The following is a 22,054-nucleotide window of genomic DNA, read 5'->3' as shown; positions in this document are numbered from 1 at the left end:
TTCGGCTGCTGCAGGTAATGAATTGGGGTGGGGGTGTCAGGGAATGAGGAAGGGGGGGGCGGAATTTGACCCACACCTTGGTTCCCCAAAGTTGTACTTCCTCTTTGTTTTTTCCAGCGCATTTTTTTTTTTTTTGCTCCTACGGTCTTGGTTCTCACACCTTCATTGGGATGGAGGTGGGGGGGGGAGAAACAGGTAAACCCGAGACCCCCTCCTCAAAGGGGGCTGAATTGCACTGCCCCACAGCTCCCCCACCCACCCGCTGCGGGGACTTGTGGTCCGTCTGCCCCTAAGTTCCGACCAGGTACAGCCACCCTAGAGACATAGAGGGTGCCCCTCCGGAATAGGGGTTCTATTTGTCCCCCAATCCCTTCTCTCTCCCCTCCCCATCTGCATTCCCCCCTCCCCCTTTGCAAACTCCCCTCCCCCACCTTCTCACCTTCGATCCCGGTTTTTTTTTTTTTTTTAAAGCATATATCTGAATTCTGGGCAAACCCGCAATTTTAATATTAAAATTGCCACCTTGCAAAAAAAAAAAAAAGGCAGATTCCCACACGGATGGTGTTACCACCTCAGCCCCCTCCCTCCCCCGTGCTCTCCCTCCGCCCCCAAAAAACCCCAATCCAACCGGTTCCAACTTCTCCTCTTTCCTTCTAAGAAATTTAAAGCCGGTTGGTTGTAATCCTTCCATTTGGCCAACTCAATTATTTAAATCGGATCAGATCTGTTTTCCAACAAGGATTAGATTGGATTAGATTGAATGAGTTGGAAGGGATCCTTGAAGGTCATCTAGTCCAACCCCACCCACCCCTGCCAAAGCAGGAGACCCTACGCCATTTCTGACCAATGGCAGTCCAATCTTGAAAGGGGAGGTGGAGAAACGGCAGGCCAGCGACAAATACTCCTCGGCTTACGACCACAATGGGGGAACCACATTCCCGTCTCTAAGTGAGACGCCGATTCAATGAGCTTTGCCCTGTCGTACAGCCTTTCTTGCCACCCATTGCTAACTGAATCCCTGCATTGCCACACCGTTCTTAAGTGAATCCGGCAGCTCTGCTCGTCAGACGGTCGCAAAAGAGGATCGCGTGACCCCGGGATGCTGCGACCGTCATAAATATGAACCAGTCGCCAAGTGTTCTGAATGTCGATCACGTGACTGCGGGGATGTTTTCCAGTTCCGTTGTAACATCAAACGGTCACTAAACGAATCATCCTAAGTCGAGGAATGCCTGTCTTAGAATGTACCGTATTCCCCTGAAAATAAGACCGGGTCTTATATTAATTTTTGCTCCAAAAGGTGCATTCGGGCTTATTCTCCGGTTAGGTCTTATTTTCAGGGGAATGTGGTGCTAAATGCATCTGTCTGGCTGACAATCTTAACCGGGGCTTATTTTTTGGGGGTAGGGCTTATGTTATGAGCATCCAAAAAAAAATCATGCTAGGTCTTATTTTCCGGCTGGATCTTATTTTCGGGGAAACAGAATAACCCCCCCACAAAATCCTTTTTCCTCCTTCGCTTTGGGCTCTGCGCAAGCCAGCAATTCACACAATCTCCCGCTCAGAATATACACAAAAACTTGGGGGGAACAGCTGTCAGGATTCCAGCAGTTACCCCCCTCCCCCAATTAAATCATGAGTCTCGAGCCAAACTTCCAAATCTTCCAAAGGATTTATTGGGGAGGTAACATGTCCGGCACTGCCTGGGTGTAGCCGACTCTTGAGACACATCATTCACTGTCACCCTTGACCCTGGTTTTCCCCCCTGCACCCCCAGGATGTATCATAATTCATATTCTCCAATGGGACACCTCCCTAGCCCAGAGTCATCAATCATGCTCTCCAATTTTGCGTGGCACAAGCGTCAGTCACCTACTTACTATCTTTGAAAATCTATGGAATTCACTTTCGATTACCAAGCTGCCGCACTGCTCTTTCAAACCCCTTTTTGCCCCCTCCCTTTCCGTTGGCAACTCCAAAAAGACCAGAAAAATATTTTATGAGTCGACAACGCCTATGTTCAACCATAACAAGAAACTTATAAGTTCCCCCTGGTTAACGGAAGGCTGCTCCTGCCACCCGCAGGCCAGTTTTAGTATTGCAACCCGTCCAGATTTTTTCAAAAAAAAAAAAATGAAGGATGTTTTTACCTTCCTCTCCAGGACAAGAGGTGGGGCGAGCGGACCCCCCCATTCTTTGCAAGGTTCCCCCTTGAAGACCTCTCCCCAACTGAGATGCTGCCCCCAGAAGATCCCCCGGACGGAGGATGGGGCTGGTCGGTGGTCCTCGCGGGATTTCTGGCCAACTCACTCACTTTTGGCATTCTGAGATCTTTCGGCGTCCTCTTTGAAGACCTGGTGGGCGCTTTCCAGGCCACCACGGCCCAGGTGTCCTGGGTGACGGCCATCACCTTGGCAACCAAGCAGTTTGCAAGTAAGTTTTTCTTTCCCCTAAGCGGGGGGCAACCCCAAGAAGGCCCTGCTTAAATTCAGCCTGGTCTCTTTTTGCACCCGGAACTTTTACTTTTTTAAATCCTCACCTAACATTAACTTTGAAGCGTGTGTGTGAGAGAGAGGAGAAAATAAAATTGGGGAGTAGGCCTCCTTGAATGAGGACCGTTCATTTAGTGAGCAACGTTGCAACTTACGACCGGACCTCAGACTTATGACCGTCACAGCATCTCCACGGTCAAGTGATCCAAATTCAGGCGTTCGGTCATGTGATTCTACCCCCGCCCCACCCCCTCCCCAGTGGCGACCACCCCAGGAGTCTTTCGGCCAGCGAAGTCCATGGGGGCTTCGCTTAATGACCTCACGATTCGCTTAACGATGGTGGAGACAAAAAGTGGTAAAATTAGGTGTGACTCGTTTAACAACCGAAGCCTCCCCCCCACACACACCCTCTCTGTCTCTGGACAGGTCCGCTGGGCACTGCTGCAAGTACGTGCTACGGAGCCCGTCCGGTGGTCATGCTGGGGGGGCTCCTGTCTTCGTTGGGCACCTTTGGGGCCGCCTTCAGCACCTCCTTACTCCAGTTGTACCTCAGTCTGGGATTCCTGACAGGTGAGTTGGGCAGAGCCCGCATTCCGGAGGGCATAAATCTTCACCTGTCCAAATGGGCAAGATGGCTGCCTGGGCCTAGTTGAAGCTCCACCCCTTTTGAGGCACGAAGCTTCTCTTGCCCTTGTGGGGTGGCCATCTTGACTCTTTTGACCCTTTCCCCGCAGAGACTCCTGCCTGAGCCTTTTGTACCTGGGGCGAGTTTGGTTCTAGGGTTTAAGAGGCTAGAAAACAGGAGGTTGCGAGTTCTAGTTGCGCCTTAGACACTTTTGGTCCAGTCACCAGGAGACGGGGAGTTCTAGTCCCCTCTTAAGCTGAATGACTTAGGGCCAATCACCAGGCAATGGGGAGTTCTAGTTTAACCTTAGGCACGAAGGGCAGCTGGGTGACTTTGGGCCAATCACCAAGAGAATAGGAGTTCTAGTCCCGCCTTAGGCACGAAAGCCAGCTGGGTGACTTTGGGCCAGTCCATCTCTCCCAGCCCAGCCTACCTCACAGGGTTGCTGTTATGGGGGAAATAGGAGGGGGATAAGCCTTGAGTTTATAAACCTACTACAGGTGGGACCTCAATTCATAAAGACAACATCAACGTTTCCCTTTTCTCCTTTCTTCCTGCCTGCAGGGCTGGGCTGGGCCTTCGCCTTCGCCCCCACAATGGGCACCCTCTCGCGCTATTTCTCCACCCGACGGTCGCTGGCCATGGGGCTGGCCTTAACCGGGAATGGACTGACCTCTTTCGCCCTATCTCCTCCTGCGCCTGGTGACCGACCGCCTCGCCTGGCGAGGCGCCCTGATGGCCACCTCCGCCCTCAGCCTCCACCTGGTGCTTGGCGGGGCCCTCCTTCGGCCCCTGGCCTTACGGGGAGACCCCCCTAAGTTGACCGCCATCTTTGACGTGGGCCTCTTGGCTCAGCGAGGTTTTGGGGCGTTTGCTGTGGGCACTGCCCTCCTGGCCGCTGGCTACTTCACCCCCTACGTCCACCTGGACGCCTATGGACGGGCGCTGGGCATCGAACCCTACAGCGCAGCCTTCGTGGTTTCACTCGCCGCCTTAGCTGACGCTCTGGCCCGGCTACTGGCCGGCTGCGTGGCCGACCGGCGTCTCCTGCCCCCCGCTTTACCTCCTGGTGGCCTTCAACACCTCGGTGGGGCTCACCCTCCTCTTCCTCCCCGCCTCCTCCTCCTATGCCGGCCTGCTCCTCCTGGCCGTACTCTACGGCGCCAGCGCGGAAGCTTCGCGACGGTAGCCTTTCGGGGTCTTGCCCGAGTTGGTTGGCGCCAGCCGTGTTGTGAACGCCACGGGGCTGTGCATGATGTCGATGAGCCTCGGGGGGCTGCTAGGACCCCCCCTCTCAGGTAAGGAGGAAAGGGGTGCTGTGAGATGGCGGTTCACTCTTCCGGGGGGGCCCGAACCCAGATGTTGTTCGGTGCAAGATGAGTTCTGTGCTACTTAATATTGGGCAGACGTGGCCCCTTTAAGACAGGTGGACTTCAACTCCCGGAACGCTGCAGCCAGCGCATCAATTTCCTATTTAATTGTCCTACCACCAAACACCCTAACTGATGTATTAATTTAGCTTCTCACGGGTTCTACCGCATTCCTACTATCTACTAATTTAAAAAATACGTGATTTTTTTTTCTTTCTTGTCCCGTCCGTGCCGAATTCTAATAAACCTTTTGCTAGCTGGGGTATTCTGGGAATCGAAGTCCACTGTCCCAAAAGTGGCCAAGTTTTGAGAAACACGACTAAATCCCAGCCGCTTTCTAGCTCAGCCTGGGAACCTTGCAACGGTGAACCCAAGCCTCTATTTTCAGCCAGATCGAGGGTTTTTCTGACAAGTTACGATTAAGCCACGAATGATGGTTTTGTCTCTTCTTTCCTTCCCAGGTTTCCTGCGGGACCAAACCGGAGACTTTACTGCCTCGTTCCTGATCGGGGAGCCTTTGTCCTCTCTGCCAGCCTGGTCTTCCTTGGCCTCCTCCCCTCGCCCGGCTGCCGCAGCGCTCGGCGAAACGAGATGCCCAGCATTGTGGGACAATCATGTTCCACGCCGGCCGGGAGACGTTTGGAAGTATGAAAGACGCGCCACGTTCCTCCATCCGGGACTTCTAGCAATGCCCATCAGCCAACCAGGATGATGGGAGTGGAATCTAACCTATTTTTTTCTGACCCCAAAAAGCACTAAGCCGACTCTTTGTCCCGCAAAACCTCTTTTATTAAACAAAGGTGAATTTCTGGCATTTGCTTTCAGCCAAAAGGCCTGGCAAACAGTCTTCCCAGGGTCTAGTTAGGAGCACAGACCTTATCTAGCCTGGAAAGCTGCCAAGTAATTATTTCCAAACACAGTGCTAACAAGGAAGAACTCAGCACAGGGTCTCTGAGATGCACAGACTGCGGCAACGAACGAATTGTCTCCCGCAAAGCCCCCTCCCTCTTTTGCTCCTCCTCTTTTATTCCCTATGGGAGGGGCCATTCACCATCCACCTGTGGCCTTACTCCCGAGTCGACCCTTGTTCCTCAGCTGTTCCCTTCTTCTGGCAGCTCTGTGCATGCGCACACTGGGAACAGGCTCCAGCTGTTCTTCTTCCCCACTGATCTCCGACTCAAGGCAGATGATAACTGTAGGACGGCCCTGGCCCCATCTCTGCCTCCGACGCAGAGCCCTCGTCTGAGCCTTCCCAGACTCCAGGCTCCTCCCCAACCTCCTCACTATCCGACTCTGTTGCCGGCTCCGCCAGCCGCCGGCAGGCCACAACTACTAATGTGACCCTGGCTTCCTGGTGCTCTCTTCTTATCCCTTTCTCCAACCAGCTGCCCTCCATTTAACTTGACTCCTCATTGAGGTGCAAAAGGGAGGGGACACCTTCCCCCAAATTGATGGGAGGGGGGCATCCAATGCATTGGACTTTCTCTGGGGGGCTTCTCTAGTGTCCGACGTTCAAAGAGGACACATGTGTCTGTTGCCACGTCCACAAAAGAATTAATTTTGGCTGCAGGGAGCTCTGAGTTGGTGGGACAAACCAGAAACCGTTGGAGTTAGGTCCTCGAACTTACGGCCATCACGGAGCCTTGCCCATCATGGTCCTAAGTCACGATGGTTGTAAATCAGGTCACCCACTGATAGGGATAGTCCTCGTCTTACGTCCACAATGGGTAGCAGAATTTCCATGGCTAAGCAAGGCGGTCATTGAGTGAGTCATATGCCCGGTTTAATGGTGTTTTTTTGGCCCAGGTTGTTAAGCCAATTGCTGTTAGGTCATTAAACGAACCATGCTGTCATTAAGAGGATCTGGCTTCCCCCTCCTGGATTTTCCTCATCGGAAGCCAACTGGGAAGGTCTCAAATGGTCATAAGTCAAGGACTAACTGTATGACAACCCTTTTTTTTTAAACAGTGGGTGTTAATGGAATAGGTCCGTCATTAAATGAATCAATGGGACACTGCAAATGTCTGCAAATGGTTGCCAAGTCCCCCAAAACACATTCATGTGACTGGGGGAAAGTCCATCAGAACTTGAGAACTTGACCTCAAGTACCCCCTCCCCGCAAGGAGGTCATAATTTCAAACGGTCTCTAAGCGATGAGTCATAAGTTGAGGATCCCTTGTATTTTTCATACTCAGTCATCTTTGCAGGATGTCATTCTTAGGAGAGGCACCAGAGGGCGCTGTTGAGCTATTCAGGTAGTCCTTGACTTACAACCATTCATTTAGTGACCATTCAAAATTACAACCTCACTGGAGGAAAAAGCGACATGACCATTTTTCACACTTATGACCGTTGCAGGTCACGTGATCAAAATTCAGGTGCTTGGCCTACGGACTCGTATTTACGACGATTGCAGCGTCCCGGGGTGTGTGTCAAATGCTGATCCCCTTTTTGCGACCTTCCGACAAGTCAATAGGGAAGCCAGATTCACTTAACAACCATGCTACTGATTCACTTAATGAAAAGATTCAATTTAAAAAAAATTGAAGGTCTGGCATTTTCCACGTTTGATCCCAAAGGCAGAACATGCTGTTGTGTGCAGCTTTGCACAGCTTTCTTCTTCTTCTTCTTCTTCTTCTTCTTCTTCTTCTTCTTCTTCTTCTTCTTCTTCTTCTTCTTCTTCTTCTTCTTCTTCTTCTTCTTCTTCTTCTTCTCCTTCTTTCTTCTTCTTCTCCTTCTTCTCCTTCTTCTTTTTCTTCTTCTTCTTCTTCTTCTTCTCCTCATTCTTCTTCCTTCTTCTTCCTCCTCCTTCTCCTCCTCCTCCTCCTCCTCCTACTCCTTCTCCTTCTCCTTCTCCTCCTCCTTCTTCTTGTGAGTGTGTGAGTGAATTATTTGGGATGGCCCTTTTCACAGAGCTATTTAAAATCACTCAACCTGTGTATGTGTGTATATATACACATGTTGTGAAATTATCCTTTAGAAAAAAATAAAATATAAGTGTATTTGTGTTCCCTCCACCCCAACCGGAGAAAAAAAAAAGAACGCAACTGCTGAATTTCAAAGCATTTCCTCCCCCTCCAGTTAACCCTGGCAGAGAAAGAAACCAGTTGGCGATTGATTTGCTCCTAAGTCTGTCTACTGCCACAAATTCCAGACTTCAGAGGAATTGAGAGTTTAAAAAAATATCTATGTAAATAAATATCTCGAGGAGCAAAAGACGTCATGAATAGTTACAAATTCCTGGTTTTTCCCCCGCTAACGATTCTTAGCTTGAATAGGAAACCGAGGAATGAAATTCGCAAATTCAAGGAACAGACGTTTCACGACCCAACTAGGGAATATAATCAGTGCTAGAAGGGAAGGAGGAGGGGGAGGGGGAGGACTGTGGGGTCCTTGGTGCTCTCTGAGCTGAGTTTTCTTGCTGACGTTTCATCGGTGCTAGAAGGGAGTGTAGTTTGCGGGTGGGGGAGGAGGAGGAGGAGGAGGAGGAGGAGGAGGAGGAGGAGGAAGAAGAAGAAGAAGAAGAAGAAGAAGAAGAAGAAGAAGAAGAAGAAGAAGAAGAGGAGGAGGAGGAGGAGGAGGAGGAGGAGGAGGAGGAGGAGGAGGAGGAGGAGGAGGAGGAGGAGGAGGAGGAGGGAGGAAGAAGAAGAAGAGGAGGAGGAGGAGGAAGAAGAGGAGGAGGAGGGAGGAGGAGGAGGAGGAGGAGGAGGAAGAAGAAGAAGAAGAGGAGGAGGGAGGAGGAGGAGGAGGAGGAGGAGGAGGAAGAGGAGGAGGAGGAGGAGGAGGAAGAAGGAGAGGAGGAGGAGGAGGGAGGAGGAGGAGGAGGAGGAGGAAGAAGAAGAAGAAGAAGAAGAAGAAGAAGAAGAAGAAGAAGAAGAAGAAGAAGAAGAAGAAGAAGAAGAAGAAGAAGAAGAAGAGAGTAGGAGGAGGGGGAGGAGAGGAGGAAGAAGAAGAAGAAGAAGAAGAAGAAGAAGAAGAAGAAGAAGAAGAAGAAGAAGAAGAAGAAGAAGAAGAAGAAGAAGAAGAAGAAGAGAGTAGGAGGAGGGGGAGGAGGAGGAGGAAGAAGAAGAAGAAGAAGAAGAAGAAGAAGAAGAAGAAGAAGAAGAAGAAGAAGAAGAAGAAGAAGAGGAGGGAGGAGGAGGAGGAGGAGGAGGAGGAGGAGGAGGAGGAGGAGAAGGAAGAGGATGAGGAGGAAGAGGAGAAGAAGAGTAGGAGGAGAAGGAGGAAGAGAAGGAAGAGCAGGAGGGGGTAGGAGGAAGAGGAAGAGGAGAAGAAGAAGAGAGGAGGAGGAGAGAAGAAAAGGAGGAAGAAGAAGAAGAGGAGGAGGAGGAGGAGGAGGAGGACTGTGGGGTCCTTGGTGCTCTCTGAGCTGAGTTGTTTTCCTGCAGACGTTTCATGACCCATCTAGGGAACATCATCAGTGTATATTTTAATTTGCCAACAATCGTGTGCATATGAGGGACAGGTGCTCAATTTTCATTCATCAAAAATATTTCAGGTCATTATACATCATTCCCACTTCCTCACCAGCCTCCTCTAACTTTCCCCCTTCCAAAATCCCGCTCAGCCGTAGAAGGGCTGCTCCACCCCCCAAACCCAGCTTCCTTAAACACCTGTGAGCTCCCCCCCATCCTGAGCCTCCGCCCAACGTACGAACTACAAATCCCAGAATTCTCAGCTCAACATGGCTGCAAAAAAGGGTCAGTCCCTAGATAATAAGGTCCTAAAACAACTTGACAGCTTTAAAGACTGGGGGACTTCAACTCCCAGAATTCCTGAGCTGACATGACTGGAGGAGGAATTCTGGGAGTTGAAGTCCCCCAGTCTTTAAAGCGGTCCAATTGAAGACCCCTGTCCTGAAATCTGCCACTTAATGATCTCACCACTTAGCAATGGGTTTGTGGCCATAAGTCGTGGTCCATCTGGAGCTGCATCCTCATGAGTTGTTCAGAGAGACAAAGGGGCTCCTGTCCCCACCAGAAACGATAAACTCGGTTAGTTTTTATATCTAGGAAAGCTGTGGTCACCCAGGGCTTTGAACCCAACTTGCAATAGCAAACCTGGGCCAGCAGAGGGCAGAGTGGTCCATTATTGTTGTTGAAGGACTCGTTTTCACAGTGAATCTCCAACTGGCGCCCCCAGGACAGGAAGTGTGGAGGGATTCGGGTTATTTGGACGCCCAATGCAGGATGTGGGGTTTGTTTAAGGGGTTAAAGAGGGCTGGAGAGGGAAAAAAATGAGACTTTTCTCTCAGATTCCTTAATTCAATGCTTCTCAATCCCTGCCTCTTTAAGAGGGGTGGGCTTCCACTCCCCGAATTTCTGCCCTTTAACACAAGTGGACTTCAACTCCCAGAATCCAACTCCCATAATTAGAGGGAGCTTTGACTGTGGGGGAATTCTGGGAGTTGAAGTCCACCCACTCTTAAAGTTATCCAGATTTTTAAAAAAAACACTGATTTAAAGATTGTTCATGCTAGTTTTTCCCCCTCCTCTTACGTGTTTCATCGCATTCTACCTTGCTTAGAACGGATTCACCCGCCCTCCTCCCCTCCTCCCTTAATAACCCACCTGGGGCAAAGGACCAGAATTGGTGCCTTCTGGGTTCTGGAATCGCGGTTTTTTTGGCATCTTTAACATCAGCCTGCTCCGGGTTTGGGGAAAGTTCCTGTTTTTGAGATCAAGAAATAACACTGATTATGTTCCCTAGCTGGGTTATGAAACGTCTGCAAGAAAACCACCGAGCACCAAGAACCTCAGAATCATTTTCTTCTTGTTGTTCTTCCTCCTCCTCCTCTTCTCCTTCTCTTCCTCTCCCTCTCCTGCTCCTCTCCTCCTCCTGCTCCTCTCCTCCTCCTCCTCTTCTCCTTCTCTTCCTCTCTTCCTCCTCCTCTTCCTCTCCTTCTCCCTCTCCTCTTCTTCTCCTCTTCCTCCTCCTCCTCCTCCTCCTCCTCCTCCTCCTCCTCCTCCTCCTCTCCTTCTATTCCTCTTTCTTCTTCCTTTCTTCCTCCTCTTCTTCTCCTGCTCCTCCTCCTCTCCTCCTCCTTCTCTTCCTCTTCCTCTCCCTCTCCTCTTCTCTTTCTCTTCCTCTCCCTTTCCTCCTCCTTCTCTTCTTCTCCTCTTCCTCCTCCTCCTCCTCTCCTTCTATTCCTCTCCTTCCTCTCTTCCTCCTCTTCTCCTCCTCCTCTTCTTCCTCCTTTCCTCCTCTTCTCTTCTTTCCTCTTCCTCTCCTCTTCTTCTCCTCTTCTTCCTCCTCCTCCTCTCCTCTTCTTCCTCTTCTTCTCCTCTTCCTCCTCCTCCTCCTCCTCCCCCTCCTCTTCCTCCTCCTCCTCTTCCTCCTCCTTCTTTTCCTCTCCTCCTCCTCTTCCTCCTCCTCCTCCTTCTCTTCCTCTCCTCTTCTTCCTCTCTCTCTCCCTCTCCTCCTCCTCTTCTTCCTCCTCCTCCTCTCCTTCTTCTATTCCTCTTCTTCTTTCTTTCTTCCTCCTCTTCTCCTCCTGCTCCTCCTCCTCTCCTCCTCCTCCTCCTTCTCTTCCTCACCTCCTCCTCTTCTTCCTCTCCCTCTCCTCCTCTCTTCTCCTCTTCCTCCTCCTCTTCCTCTTCCTCTCCTCCTCTTCTTCTCTTCCTCTTCCTCTCTCTTTCCTCCTCCTCTCCTTTCTCCCTCTCCCTCTCCTCCTCTTCTTCTCCTCTTCCTCCTCCTCCTCCTCCTCCTCCTCCTCCTCCTCCTCCTCCTCCTCCTCTCCTTCTCATTCCTCTTCTTCTTCCTTTCTTCCTCCTCTTCTTCTCCTGCTCCTCCTCCTCTCCCTCCTCCTTCTCTTCCTCTTCCTCTCCTCTCTCTCTCTCTTCTCTCTCCTCTCCCTTTCCTCCTCCTTCTCTTCTTCTCCTCTTCCTCCTCCTCCTCCTCTCCTTCTATTCCTCTCCTTCCTCTCTTCCTCCTCTTCTCCTCCTCCTCTTCTTCCTCCTTTCCTCCTCTTCTCTCTTCTTCCTTCCTCTCCTCTTCTTCTCCTCTTCTTCCTCCTCCTCCTCTCCTCCTCTTCCTCTTCTTCTCCTCTTCCTCCTCCTCCTCCTCCTCCCCCTCCTCCTCTTCCTCCTCCTCCTCTTCCTCCTCCTTCTTTTCCTCTCCTCCTCCTCTTCTCCTCCTCCTCCTTCTCTTCCTCTCCTCTTCTTCCTCTCTCTCTCCCTCTCCTCCTCCTCTTCTTCCTCCTCCTCCTCTCCCTTCTATTCCTCTTCTTCTTTCTTTCTTCCTCCTCTTCTCCTCCTGCTCCTCCTCCTCTTCTCCTCTTCCTCCTCCTCTTCCTCTTCCTCCTCCTCTTCTTCTCTTCCTCTTCCTCTCCCTTTCCTCCTCCTCTCCTTTTCTCCCTCTCCCTCTCCTCCTCTTCCTCCTCCTCCCTCCTCTTCTCCTCCTCTCTTCCTCTTCCTCTCCCTTTCCTCCTCCTCCTCTCCTTTTCTCCCTCTCCTCCTCCTCTCCTCCTCCTCCTCCTCTTCTTCTCTTCCTCTCCTTCCCCTCTCCTCCTCCTCTCTCTTCCTCTTCCTCTCCCTTTCCTCCTCCTCTCCTTTCTCCCCTCTCCTCCTCCTCTTCCTCCTCCCCCTCCTCCCCCTCCTCTTCTGCTCCTGCTCCTCCCCCTCCCCCTGATGTTGTTCCTTAGTGGCTCCTAGTTTTGGGAAAGTTTCCTGTTTTTGAGGTCAAGAAATCATTTCTTTCCCACGCCCCCCCATGGTCTTGAGGGAGTTTTCGGAGGGCCCAAAAACTGTGCAGAGCGAACACCGGCCACCCCAATGCGCGGGCCTTACCTGGCAGGTGGGGCAGGGCGTCGTTTCGGGTAGCACTGATGGAGCAAGCGTGTCTTTGGCGCCACTCCCTGGCGGGTGATTCACGGAGCCCTGGGCAGAGGTGGCTGCTGACCTACATTAAGTCTCCGTCGGGTCTGATTAAGCCTCCGTCCCTGACACGCACAGGTGCCTCACGTGGTCCCTGCTCCCACCTCACCTGGGCGCTGGGCAGGGAGGGATTTTGGGCTGCCAGCTTCTCAGCCCTCCCAAGGGGGTTGGAGGGAGGAGGGGGTGGGAAGTGGGAGGGGCTCCAGGGGCCCTGCAGGCAAGCCAAGGGTGCTGCCGCTGCTGTGGAAGCCCCTGGACCAGCCAGAGGCTGCAGGTGCGGAGGGCCAGGTGGGATACCCCTGCCCCCCTCCCAATGGAGCATGGAGAAGGGGGTTTCTTCAGCTTTCAGGTCGCTTTGCTTTGAAGCTGATGAGGTTGCCTAGTTGGGTCATGAAACGTCTGCAAGGAAACCACCCGGGTCAGAGACCACCCAGGACCCCAGAATCATCATCATCATCATCATCATCATCATCCTCTTCTCTTTCTCCTTCTTCTCCTCTTCCTCTCCTCCTCCTTCTCCTCTTCTTCTTCTCCTCCTCCTCTTCCTCCCCTCCTCCTCCTCTTCTTCTTCTTCTCCTCCTCTTCCTCCCCTCCTCCTCTTCCTCCCTTCCTCCTCTTCCTTTCCTCCTCCTCCTCCTCCTCTTCTCCTCCTCCTCCTCCTCCTTCCTGCTCTTCTTTTCTTCTCTTTCTCCCTCCTTCTCTCCTCCTCCTCTTTTCTTCTTCTTCTTCTCCTCCTCTCCTCCCCTCCTCCTCTTCTCTCCCTCCTCCTCTTCCTTTCCTCCTCTTCCTCCTCTTCTCTTCCTCCTCTTCTTCCTCTTCCTTTCCTCCTCCTCCTCTTCTCCTCCTCCTCCTCCTCCGCCACCTTTTCTCCTCCCTCTTCCTCTCCTCCTCCTCCTTCTCCTCCTCCTCCTTCCTCCCTTCCTCCTCCCCCTCCTCTTCTTCTTCTCCTCCATCATGCCAGCTGGGGAATTCTGGGAGTTGAAGTCCTCCATCTTCAGGTTGGCAAAGGCTGAGTAACCTCTCACCACAATCACAACTGTCGAGGCGCCGCAGAGCCGGCAGGCTGGGCAGACTCCTCTGCCAGACAACCAATGGGGAAATCCTCGCATTATGCACTTGGAAAGTACCCTGAAGGGTCATCTAGTCCAACCCTGTGCGGGGAAAACTAGTTCAACCCTTTAGGAAGTGAAGCATTCTGGCTTTCTTCTCAACTCCTGTTGGGGGTCAAAACCTGGTTTGCCGAAAATAACGACATGAAAGATTAAAGGCAGTCCTTGACTTAGAACCACTCGCTTAGGACGGCCTTGGAAACAGTGACTTATGGCCATTTTTCACACTTTACGACCGTGGGCCAAGATCATCTCCCGTGGTCACGTGATCCAAATTGGCAACTGACTCGTATTTACGACGGTCGCAGCGGCCCAGGCTCACCAGCTTTTCACCAGCCAAGCGAGAAGCCAGCTTCATTGAACAAATGCATGCCTTGCTTAACAGTTGCAGTGATTCACTTAGCAACGGTGGAAAGGAAGGTGATTAAAACGGGACAAAAGGGACTTCACCCATGTCTCGCTTAGTGGAGGAAACGTGGGGCTCCATTGTGGTCATTAAACCGAGGACTTCCTGTATGCCAAACTCCCACCAAGCAAAGCTGACCAAAAGCAGACCCAGAATTTATGTTCATATACAGAATAACAAGAGTCGGCAGGGACCATAGAGGTCATCTAGTCCAATCCCCTCCCCGCCCAAGCAGGAGACCCTGCCATATTTCTGAAAGTAAGGAAGAAAGGGGAGAAGGGGGAGGGAGGGAGGAAGGAAGGAAGAAAAGAAAGAGAAAGAAAGGAAGGGAAGGAAGACTCAGAAGGGACCTCAGAGGTCATCTAATCCAACCCTCCACCAAGCAAGAGACCATACACCATTTCTGGAAAGAAAGGAAGAAAGAAAGGGGAGAAAGAGATGGAGAAAGGAAGGAAGAAAAGAAAGGAAGGAAGGAAGGAATAACAGAATTGGAAGGGACCTTGGAGGTCATCCAGTCCAACCCCCACCCAAGCGGGAGACCCTACCCCATTTCTGAAAGAAAGGAGAGAAAGGGAAGGGATGGAGAAAGAAGGAAGGAAGGAAGGAAGGAAGGAAGGAAGGAAAGAAAGAAAGAAAGAAAGAGAAAGAAAGAAGAAAGAAAGAAAGAAAGAAAGAAAGAAAGAAAGAAAGAAAGAAAGAAAGAAAGAAAGAAAGAACGAGAATAACAGAGTTGGAAGGGACCTTGTAGGTCATCTAGTCCACCCCCGCCTAAGCAGGAGACCCTACTCCCATTTCGGAAAGAAAGGAGAGAAAGGGAAGGGATGGAGAAAGAAGGAAGGAAGGAAGGAAGGAAGGAAGGAAGGAAAGAAAGAAAGAAAGAAAGAAAGAAAGAAAGAAAGAAAGAAAGAAAGAAGAAAGAAAGAAAGAGAAAGAAAGAAGAAAGAAAGAAAGAAAGAAAGAAAGAAAGAAAGAAAGAGAAAGAAAGAAGAAAGAAAGAAAGAAAGAAAGAAAGAAAGAAAGAAAGAAAGAAAGAAAGAAAGAGCAGAATAGCAGAATAACAGAGTTGGAAGGGACCTTGTAGGTCATCTAGTCCATCCCCCCGCCCAAGCAGGAGAGACCCTACCCCATTTCGGAAAGAAAGGAGAGAAAGGGGAGAAAGGGATGGAGAAAGGAAGGAAGAAAAGAAAGAGAAAGAGAGAACAGAATAACAAGAATCAGCAGGGACCTTGGAGGTCATCTAGTCCAACTCCTCCCTCGCCCAAGCAGGAGGCCCTACCCCATTTTCTGACCGATGGCGGTCCAGTCTCTTCTTCAAAGCCTCCAGAGATGGATGGAACCTATCATATGGTATATAAATATATCCATATTTAATATATCTTAAATATAGTTATATCTTCATTTCTTAAATTATTTGTCCAGGCTGGTGGAATTGTTGCCTTGGGGGTCAGCTAGAAGACCTCCATGGTCCCTTCCCGCCTGAATGCTTTCTATGATTCTTGGTTTCTAAGATTCTAAGATTCCTGCCACCCGAAGACCCACCAGGCTCTAGAACCCGTGGTCAAACACACCATGGAAACGGGGTTCCGGATAACCTCCCCAGGGCCCCGCCCACCCCGTTCCTGGCTCCTCCCACCAGCTGCTCCCCATGGGCCCTGCAGCAGCTCCCTGCCGGGGTCCCTGACTCCAGGGGGCTCATCGCACAGCCCAGCCGCCCCCTCTTCCTCCTCCTCCTCTTCCTTCCTGCCCGGGGGCCCCACGGAGGGCTGCCTCCACTGTGGGCCCCAGTTCAAGAACCTGAAGATGCGGTTCGCCCACCTCTGCGCTCGCTACCGGGAGCGTTACGCCCGGAGGGGCTGCTCCGTGTACCCCTGGGGGCCAAAGGCCGTCCGGGACTTCGCCTTAGGTAGAGGGAGAGACCCCAGGATCTCAACTGGGGTGGTGGGGTGGGGGCTGATGGAGGAGGGGTCGGACCCCCCACCCAATAACCCTAGGGGGGAATGTCACCCTAGCCCTGGGCAGGTGGGCTTTTAGCTGCGATCCTCAGAACTTCCGCTCCGGGTTGTAAATCACCCTTTTTTTTTCGGATTGGTCCGAAATGGCGGTGGGTTGGACTGGATGACCTCCAGGGTCCCTTCCAGCTCTGCTATTATTCTGTTATTCAGAAATGGTGGGAAGATTCATCCCTGGAGGCTTTTCAAGAAGAGATTGGATGCTGTCTGTCAGAAATGCTGTAGGGCTGGGGGGTTGGACTGGATGACCTCCAAGGTCCCTTCCAACTCTGTTAATCTGGGAGAATCAATCAGAATGGAGCTGGAAAGGATCCTAGAGGTTCTCTAGTCTAACCCCCTCTGCTCCAGCAGGAGATCTCTGAATCCATTTTGGACAGGACGGGGGTTGGACTGGATGACCTCCAAGGTCCCTTCCAACTCTGTTAATCTGGGAGAATCAATCAGAATAGAGGACCGAATCCATTTCGGACAGGTGGCCGTCCAGTCTCTTCTTAGGACAACTTGAAGGACGTCGCCTGGTTTGTCCGCTGGTTCCTCCCTCCGGTCGCTAAGCGATCTGTCGTTAAGGCGAGGACGGGGTTGTCTGATTGCATCACTAACCACAGCCCTGCGAGGTAGGACGAGCCGAAACGGCGCAAAATGGGCGCCCTACGCCGGTTCCAGGCCCCCTTTTTCTCTGTTTTCTCGGCCGCAGACGAGTCGACGTTGGACCTGCTCCTGGAAAAAGCCCACCGGGTGCTCAGAGTGATTGGTAAGGGAGCCCCCGGGAGGATGGGAGTTGTAGTCCACAGCTCCAGAAGAGACACCCCCACCCACTTCTTCTCCTTAGAAATAAAGCAAAGTTTGGACGGATCTCCTGAAGTTTTGGAACTGGCTGCACGAAGTGAAGATCCCAAGCGAGACCCGAGAAGGTGGGAGGATCCGCACTCGGCTCTTCGGGGAGGCGGGGTTTGGCTTGGGGGTGGGTGGGGTCAGTCTGCCCACCCGCTTTCCTTAAGAGAGGCCGGATGGAAGCCTGCCAATCATTTCCCCAAACGGGAAGGTTGAAGGGGACTCTGGGCAGTCCTCAACTTACGACCAAAAGTGAGCCTAGGATTTCTGCCGCTAAGCGAGACAGTTGTTAAGGGGTTGCGCTTCCCTTCGATGACCTTTTTTTCTTATTTTGTGGCTATGGTTGTGAAGATGATCGCCGCAGTCATTCGGTGGGCCACACGGTCCTTAAGTGAATCTGGCTTCCCCGTGGACTTTGCTTGACATGACGGTCGCAAAAGGGGATCACGCGACATCCCCAGGACACTGCAACCATCATAGATATGAGTCAGTTGTCTGAAACAGTTTGGCTGCGACTTTCTTCAGGGAGGAAGCTGAGCTGGCAGGGCGGGTCAGACTGGATAACCTTGTGGGTCCCTTCTGACCTTGACATTTGGAAATCCACTAGTGATGGAAATCGACTAGTGATTTGTGATACGAAACCCAGCATAGTTATCTCGTTTGCTGTGTATACTGTCATTTGTTGTTGTTGTTGTTGTTGTTGTTGTTGTTGTTATTATTATTATTATTATTAATGATAATAATAATAATAATAGTAGTAGTAGATATATTAGGAGGTCAGCTGACATGGATAGTATTGGATAGTGGACAGACATCAAGGTATTTGTAGGGCTGTCATTTTCGTCAAATAAATTTTTTATTTTTACATTTTAAAAACATCCCTTTCAGTGAACAATTTGCTTCCAGGTTTTTACACTTCAGTACAAACATGACCTTAATATATATTTTCCTTTCACATTCAGTTCTATATCATATCATTATTTCCATTTTCCCATAAATTTACCTCAATATTCTTATTTTCTTTATACTTATTTTCAATTTATATCTTAACTGAATTCCTTTTTTCCCCTTTTTCTTTAAATAATCTCCTATCTTATTTTATAGTCTAACATTCTTTTTTTTTATTATTCCAAATCCATTATACCTTTATGCTTATATCGGTCACATTTGCAATTTTATCCCATACTTTTATTTCATTATTCAGTAAGTTTTCATCTTAAATCTAATACTTCTGAAAGTTTCCCCCTTTAATTATCAATTAGAGTGTGCCACCCCTTTGTCTTATACATCCCTCAATATATTCCCCTTTAATCCATACTCAAAATTTATCATAATATAGTCACTTTATAATTATCACATTCTCGTTTAATAACAGTAATTTCCTAATCTCTCTCTCTCTCTCTCTCTCTCTCTCTCACACACACACACACACACACACACACACACACATATTTATATATTGAGCTAGATTCCGCATGGTTTTTTTCCCCCTCAGTTAAGTTCTAAATCATTTATTATTTCAAGTATATTAATCTATTCAGTTAATTATAGTAACTGACATTGGTCTTTCATTAAAATCCTCATAATTCATTTTAACTATTCCTTGTTTTATATCATTTTCTTATCGTAGCTTTCAATTTCCACATTTATTCCAATGATATCCACCTACAAATTAGCAATAATCTTTAAAAAAAAAGAAACCGATTTAAAAAAAGAAATATCAGTTCCATTCGCTTTTAAAAACTACCTTCTTATATATCACAACACCTTGCAGAATCCCTTATCTTTCATCTTTATCTGGGCTGTCATTTTCGACGGTGTGACGGGCCGCGTATGAAATTAATCCATTCATTTTGCAAAATAAATGAGAATAGATGAGAATATATATCTGCTGCACTAAACTCCACATTGGTGACAGGAAGGATATCCGGCCAGTAAACATTCGGCTCTGAATTCAGTTGCCCAGACTCCGCCCACCCCAATGGAAGGGATTACGGTGTCCTTAAAAGAGGAGGAGGATTTTACAAAATAAATGTGTAAGAGCAGCACACCCGGATTTTCCAAAGCCTCCTTTGCCCCAGCAAGTTTTGCAAATCGCACAAGGATCTAGTCCTCAATGATTATCAGACAAAGGTTGCTCTGAGTTTCTCATTATCTGGGGGATACTTTGAGGGTGTGTGTGTTTAACTCTGCTTTTATTTTTATGTGATTTTTGTTCTCTCTCTCTCTCTGCTCTAGCTCTGTGCCCACCTGCCTGCCGTAAGTTTTCTTCCTAAAACCCTTGGATGGATAATTATTTTAATGACCAGCCATTGATCTTAAAAAGTGCAAATTTGATTTTAATTTCATTGGTGTTTCTGATTTGCATTTTTACGTTCCGGTAAGCTGACATGCGAGGACAGAAAAGTATAAAATAAATAGATAAGATAGATAGATAGATAGATAGATAGATAGATAGATAGATAGATAGATAGATAGATAGATAGATAGATAGACAGACAGACAGACAAACAAACTAACTAACAAATATATAAATATAATTAATAAATAAAATAGATTATTATTATTCTTCAATATCGGTGATACATTTTTAAATGTTCAGTTGACTGAGTTTCATGTTTAATGAATAAAAGATATGATCAAGATCATAATCATAATTTAAAACTGGAAGTTTTTAAGAAGATGTTGGACAACCATTTTGTCTGAAGTGGTGTAGGGTTTCCTGCCTAGGCAGGGGTTGGACCAGAAGACCTCCAAGGTCCCATCCAACTCTGTGATTCTATTCTGTTCTATTCTATTCTATTCTATTCTATTCTATTCTATTCTAGTCTAGTCTAGTCTAGTCTAGTCTAGTCTAGTCTATATTCTATTCTATTCTTTTTTCTATTCCAATATTCTATTCTATTCTTCATTCCATTATTCTATTCTATTCTATTCTATTCTATTCTATTCTATTCTATTCTATTCTATATTCTATACTTTTCTATATTCTACATTCTATATTCTATTCTATATTCCAATATTATCCTATCCTATCCTATCCTGATTTCTATCCTAAATTCTAACCTAATTTCTATTCCTATTCTATTATTTTTATTCTATTATTTCTATTCTGTTCTTATTCTATTCTTATTTCTACTCTATTCTCTATTCTATTCTATTCTTATTTCTATTCTATAATAATAATAATAATAATAATAATAATAATAATAATAATAATAATAATAATAATAATAATAATAATAATAATAAATGAAAGATCCCCTCGTAATTAGATAGTCCTCGACTTACAATCACAACTGAGCAAAGCAACGCAGTTGTTAAATGAAATTCTGCCCTCGCTTTAAAATCTTTCTTGCCACCGTTGTTAAACTAATCCCTGAAGTTGTTCACTGAGTAACCCGGTCATTAAGTGAATCCGGGTCCCCCATTGACTTCACCGGTCAGAAGGGGAATCCCTTGACTCGGAGGACACTGACTGCGGCCGTCGTAAACACGGCTCGGTTGCCGAGCGTCTGAATTTTGATCGCATGACCGCGGGGAAGTCTGCGATGGTCGTAAGTGTGAAAAAACCCGGGCATGAGCCACATTTTTTCAGTGCTGTTGTAACGGTCACTAAACGGACCATCGTATGTCGAGGACTGTATGATATAGCTCTGGCGGAAAAGAGGAAAAGAGAAATTTATTTTTATCAAAATAATTTGAATTTGACTTTTTAAAAAGGCATTTCGGACGCCAAGGCGGTCAGAAGAGGGTCAGGATGTGCCAAACCAGGTCTAATTTTTATGCACGGTGGCCATTTTGACTTTTTTGCCCTGCTAGGTTCCAATCGGGGGTGGGTGTGTCTCCAAACATGGCTCCAAATCTTTTCAAGACAGGTGGACTTCAATTCCCAGAATCCCCCCAGCCTGCCACACAATGGAAATGTGGTGTCCCATTGTGGTCGCAAAACCAAGACAATCTTTAATTTGTTTGTGGGTACCTTCCTCCAGATGTGGTGGCCTCAATCTTCAATTGTTCTACCTGTCTCAGGACGGAGATCCCCTGTTGGGACATGAGGACTTGTTATCCAGGTGATTGGCCTCCTTTGTCCCCTGGGGGTGGGTGGGAGGGAGGATCCTCCCTCCCCGGCCGAGCCTCCCCAGTTCTCCCAGTTTCCTCCCATTTCCCCCCACTCTCCTCCTTCAGCCTCCTTCCCTCCCCTCTCTGCTGCTCTAATACATACAACGTTGCATCTTGTGGCGGGGAGTTCCACCAGCTTGGCTTGCACAAATGCTAAGAGGGGGATGGAAAGATCCCCGCTTTCTGGGGACCCCTGCCCTCATTTCCTGCTCCCCTCCCACCCGACCACGCCTGTCTGCTTCTCTTCTGCCCCCACAGAATACCAGGGCTTGCCAAAGATCATCCAGCTGCTCCTGTACATTTCTGGCTCCTGCTTCTTTCTCGGATTGGTCTCCTGTGCCGTGGAGTGAGTGGAGGTCCCCGGGAGGAGGGGCGCATGGCCAGATGGCCAGGGGGGTATCTGGGGGTGGGCTGGATGGAGAAGGCGATTTTTCATGGCACAATGGGATAAACCTCTTGGATAAACCTTAACATTTTGTTAGGGTGGGTCAAAGTTTGTAGAATCCTGGCTTGGCCAAAATAACAGTCAGTCTTTTCCAAACATGGCCACTTAAAGATGGAGGGACTTCAACTCCCAGAATTCCCCAGCCGGCACGCTGGGAGTTGTAGTCCACCCATTTACAAGCAGTCACTCTTTGAAAAAGATTGGCCTAGCTCAAGCAATGTTGGCTAGCTTGCATTTCAGTGGGTTGTGTGAATGTGCACCAAGTCTTTTGTGAATCCAATGATCGCAATCTTAAGATGAGTGGACTTCAACTCCCAGAATTCCCCAGCCAGCACGCTGGGAGTTGTAGTCCACCCATTTACAAGCAGTCACTCTTTGAAAAAGATTGGCCTAGCTCAAGCAATGTTGGCTAGCTTGCATTTCAGTGGGTTGTGTGAATGTGCACCAAGTCTTTGTGAATCCAATGATCGCAATCTTAAGATGAGTGGACTTCAACTCCCAGAATTCCCCAGCCAGCACGCTGGGAGTTGTAGTCCACCCATTTACAAGCAGTCACTCTTTGAAAAAGATTGGCCTAGCTCAAGCAATGTTGGCTAGCTTGCATTTCAGTGGGTTGTGTGAATGTGCACCAAGTCTTTTGTGAATCCAATGATCGCAATCTTAAGATGAGTGGACTTCAACTCCCAGAATTCCCCAGCCAACATGCTGGAAGTTGTACTCCCCCCCATTTTTCAAGCAGTTTGAAAAAGATTGATCTAGCTACCTCAAACA

At 48.8% G+C, this 22,054-nt stretch overlaps 2 protein-coding genes across 2 annotated transcripts; both read left to right on the top strand.

The window, feature by feature from the left end:
• The first annotated feature begins 2,183 nt into the window (after positions 1 to 2,183).
• Positions 2,184 to 5,138, top strand: LOC113430222 (monocarboxylate transporter 11). The gene is given in 7 exon segments (XM_026692684.2): positions 2,184 to 2,433; positions 2,919 to 3,062; positions 3,682 to 3,808; positions 3,810 to 4,176; positions 4,178 to 4,415; positions 4,949 to 4,993; positions 4,996 to 5,138. Coding segments are annotated over 7 exon segments (1,263 nt in total). The 5' UTR covers positions 2,184 to 2,234.
• A 10,307-nt stretch (positions 5,139 to 15,445) lies between these two features.
• Positions 15,446 to 21,188, top strand: TMEM95 (transmembrane protein 95). The gene is given in 7 exon segments (XM_087947231.1): positions 15,446 to 15,779; positions 16,580 to 16,636; positions 16,715 to 16,731; positions 16,733 to 16,796; positions 18,955 to 18,975; positions 20,709 to 20,789; positions 21,097 to 21,188. Coding segments are annotated over 7 exon segments (666 nt in total).
• Positions 21,189 to 22,054: the final 866 nt, after the last annotated feature.

The sequence above is a fragment of the Notechis scutatus genome, chromosome Z, assembly GCF_049901735.1.
Source record: "Notechis scutatus isolate UNSWTSFEM ecotype Mainland chromosome Z, rNotScu1.2, whole genome shotgun sequence".
NCBI classification, from domain to species: domain Eukaryota; kingdom Metazoa; phylum Chordata; class Lepidosauria; order Squamata; family Elapidae; genus Notechis; species Notechis scutatus.
Note: the sequence above shows the minus strand (reverse complement) of the source record. Positions and strands in the feature narration are given on the sequence as shown.